The sequence below is a fragment of the Vicia villosa genome, linkage group LG1 (genome assembly GCF_029867415.1).
Source record: "Vicia villosa cultivar HV-30 ecotype Madison, WI linkage group LG1, Vvil1.0, whole genome shotgun sequence".
Classification (NCBI taxonomy): domain Eukaryota; kingdom Viridiplantae; phylum Streptophyta; class Magnoliopsida; order Fabales; family Fabaceae; genus Vicia; species Vicia villosa.
Genome location: NC_081180.1, coordinates 32459125 through 32462194, shown reverse-complemented (window position 1 = coordinate 32462194; position 3070 = coordinate 32459125). Strand labels below are relative to the sequence as shown.

Here is a 3070-nt window from a genome sequence, read left to right as displayed (position 1 = left end):
TATAGATTTTCAAAACTCCATAAACGTATTTTTCGGAAAATCCAATGGGATGCTTAACAATCAATAAGTTGATAGGATTTGTCTGGAGATACATCTCTGAAATAAAGTTAAAAAAAAAAAAAGAAGAAATGGTGACACTCATTTAGAACATTATTCAATGAGACAAAGGGTGCGTCGAAAAAAGAAGACAGACTAGCACATGAGTGTTTGTCGGAACGCTAGTATTTACATAAAGCAAATGTCTAAAATAACCCATAGTTAAAAGGATCCACTTTAAACTATGCATCGAGGTGTCATATATACAATTTTGAGGTTGTTACTAGTGTAAAAGTCTACTTAAAAATTGTTTAATAACCTAGAAAAAACTATCAATAGTGTCAAATAAATTAACAAGCTTTTGTTCAAATTGATGTGTACAAAATAAAAGGATAAAAGAAAAGCATATTAGTGGACCATATCAGAAGCAAGCATAACTCTTTTGGAGTATGCATTAATACATTACATGCACTTTTGCTTTTCTAGACGCACTTTGAATAACTTGGAAAATACACTAGCAACACTACCCACTCAAGGATTTTGCAAAAGATTCTTGTCACATACTAGTGATCAAAGCACTATTTTCTCATGTTCTCCAATCTACATGTATAATGACTTTTTTTTCATCATCTACAAAGTGGAGTCATGCACACTAGACACAAAATAAGAGATTATACATCACTAATAATTAAAAAAGATTAGTAATAATTGAATGTAACTACATATCTTAATATATCTTAATACAATACATGATTGGTAGCATGAGTGTCACATATATTGTTATCGTAGACACTAAGATGAAATTAGAATAAATTATGCATTAAATACAAGTTTTGCTCCTCCCTTCTTCATCATTATCTTAAACTCATTAAAATCAACCATACCATCTCCATCCATATCAACTTTCCTAATCATCTCTTTACACTCTTCAATCTTCTTCCCTTCCCTTAATCCCAATGCATTAAGAACAAAACCTAACTCCTCCTCAGAAATCAATCCATCATTATCTTTATCAAACACATCAAAAGCCTCTTTCAAACTACCCTCTAATTCTTCCAAATCTCTTTCTTTGCTATTCACACCTTCTTTCTCTTTCTTCTCACCTCCTCCCATACACTCTCTAGTCAACAAACAAAACTCATCAAAATCAATCAACCCATCTTTGTTTGAATCAAATTTCACAATAATATCATCAATCTCTTTCTCGTTCATGAAGATCCTTAGTGATTCCATAAACTCTTGCCTTGTTATGAATCCATCACCATTCTTGTCAAAAGTTGAAAACACCTTTTTGAGTTCTTCTTCTTCCTTCACATAATTAGCATCACTCTCCATCTTGGTCGTTTTGCAACCATTCTTAACGTTGTTGGGAAACAATATTTGAAGGAAAGTACGAATTTTGTTGGTGGGCATGTAAAAGAATATATTTATGACACCTGCAATGAAGAGAACCGTTAGCAAAAGTGTAGCAAGAACCATGTTTTAGTCAAACGTAAGACTACAAAGAGAGATATCTAAGATAAGGAAGAGAGGACGAGGAAGTGAGCAAGGAACAACATAAGTATATACAAAACATTTTCTGCTTTTAATGTTTTTATGTTCATAGTGAAAAAGAAGTTACGCGTGTTTGGTTGTGGTGCTTTTTTTATCTATCCCCACAAACCGCGTGGAATGTGATGTTTTCCTTTTTATTCAAGAGAAGATAAAGTGAATCTCAAAGATTAGTGTATCCCAAAAGTTTAAATAAAGACCAATTATTGTTGCCATGTGTATTATTGGTCATGACTAAACATTTTTTAACATTGCCAAAAAATTTAAGGTGAGAACATTGTTTAGTGATGTCAAGTCACTATCATATATTTAAGTGATATGATTATTCACAAATCACAAGAATAAGTTTTTGGATTGTTGAGTCACGAGATGAGTTCTAAAACACGCATTAGAGTGGGCTAAGAGCCATTAGCTATTAGGTAATTAGGGGTTGAGATTTACTTTAGTGAGTTAGTCGAAACTCTATAAAATCACACATTCAAGTGTTGATAACTGTTTGATTAAGATTGAAGGGTTCTAATATGCTGCATCAAAATGAAGAGAGAGGGCTCCTCTCTAATATAATCTAAACATTCCAACCCTTTTCTAACTAATCTGAATTTTTCATCTCCATCACCCAATCCTTCATCACTCACATGTATCTCATCATGGAATCGCAAGAGGAGTTTTAAGCATAAAGCTAAGGCGTGGGACAATGTAGGAAGAAGTGGGGATTGTGATGCGAGAGAGATAAGAGTACTATGCTCTTTTTCACTTGCATTCCGAATGATTACAGATCAAAGGACATGTATATATGAAGTCTTTACAAAAATTTGGGACATAGATGAGGTGATTATTCTGACAAAAGTTGGATAAGAGGAGTAAAAAAATATGGTTTTGTACGCTTTTTCAACGTAAAGGAGCCATAATTTCAAGAAACCAAGTTGGATTACATCTTCTTAGGTTCTAGGAAATTGTATGTTAATACTCCAAGATTTCAAATGAATCGCTAACATGGTTTTAGGCGTAATGGTGAAAGGTCTCAAGAGGAGAGAAGGGGGTGTTCAATGAGAACCATAGTTTTTCTTCTAGGTAGGGGAAAATCGTCAGCATGGAGGCAATATAGATACTAGATCGTATGTTCATTTTGTCCAACACAACAAAGTGCAGTCAAGATCTTAATCTAATGAGGAAGTGAAGTCGCTATTTGGTGAGATGGAATATAATGTTTTATACTTTGTCTTGCAAAGATTCAACAAAGCATACATTGGGATTGTGGAGAATTCTGGTATGACTTATAATAACCAAAAAATCTTCAACATTGATAGTTATTTCACAATTAAAGCTATTGTGTTGGGTGGGAATTCATGTCTGTTAGAGGAGCGTGAGTAAGGTGAATTAGATGGTTTGGTCTCACATGGAAATGAGTGGTTAAAACAATGGTTTTAAGATGTTAGGGTTTGGAATGATGTAGAAGTGGACAATGAAAGCGTGACGTGGATTT

General features: G+C 33.6%; 1 protein-coding gene across 1 annotated transcript; it reads right to left on the bottom strand.

The window, feature by feature from the left end:
- Positions 1-718: 718 nt before the first annotated feature.
- LOC131633317 (calmodulin-like protein 7) lies at positions 719-1725 on the bottom strand. Its single transcript, XM_058904042.1, has one exon. The coding sequence runs from the start codon at positions 1513-1515 to the stop codon at positions 850-852; it is 666 nt and encodes a 221-aa protein (XP_058760025.1). The 5' UTR covers positions 1516-1725; the 3' UTR covers positions 719-849.
- Positions 1726-3070: the final 1345 nt, after the last annotated feature.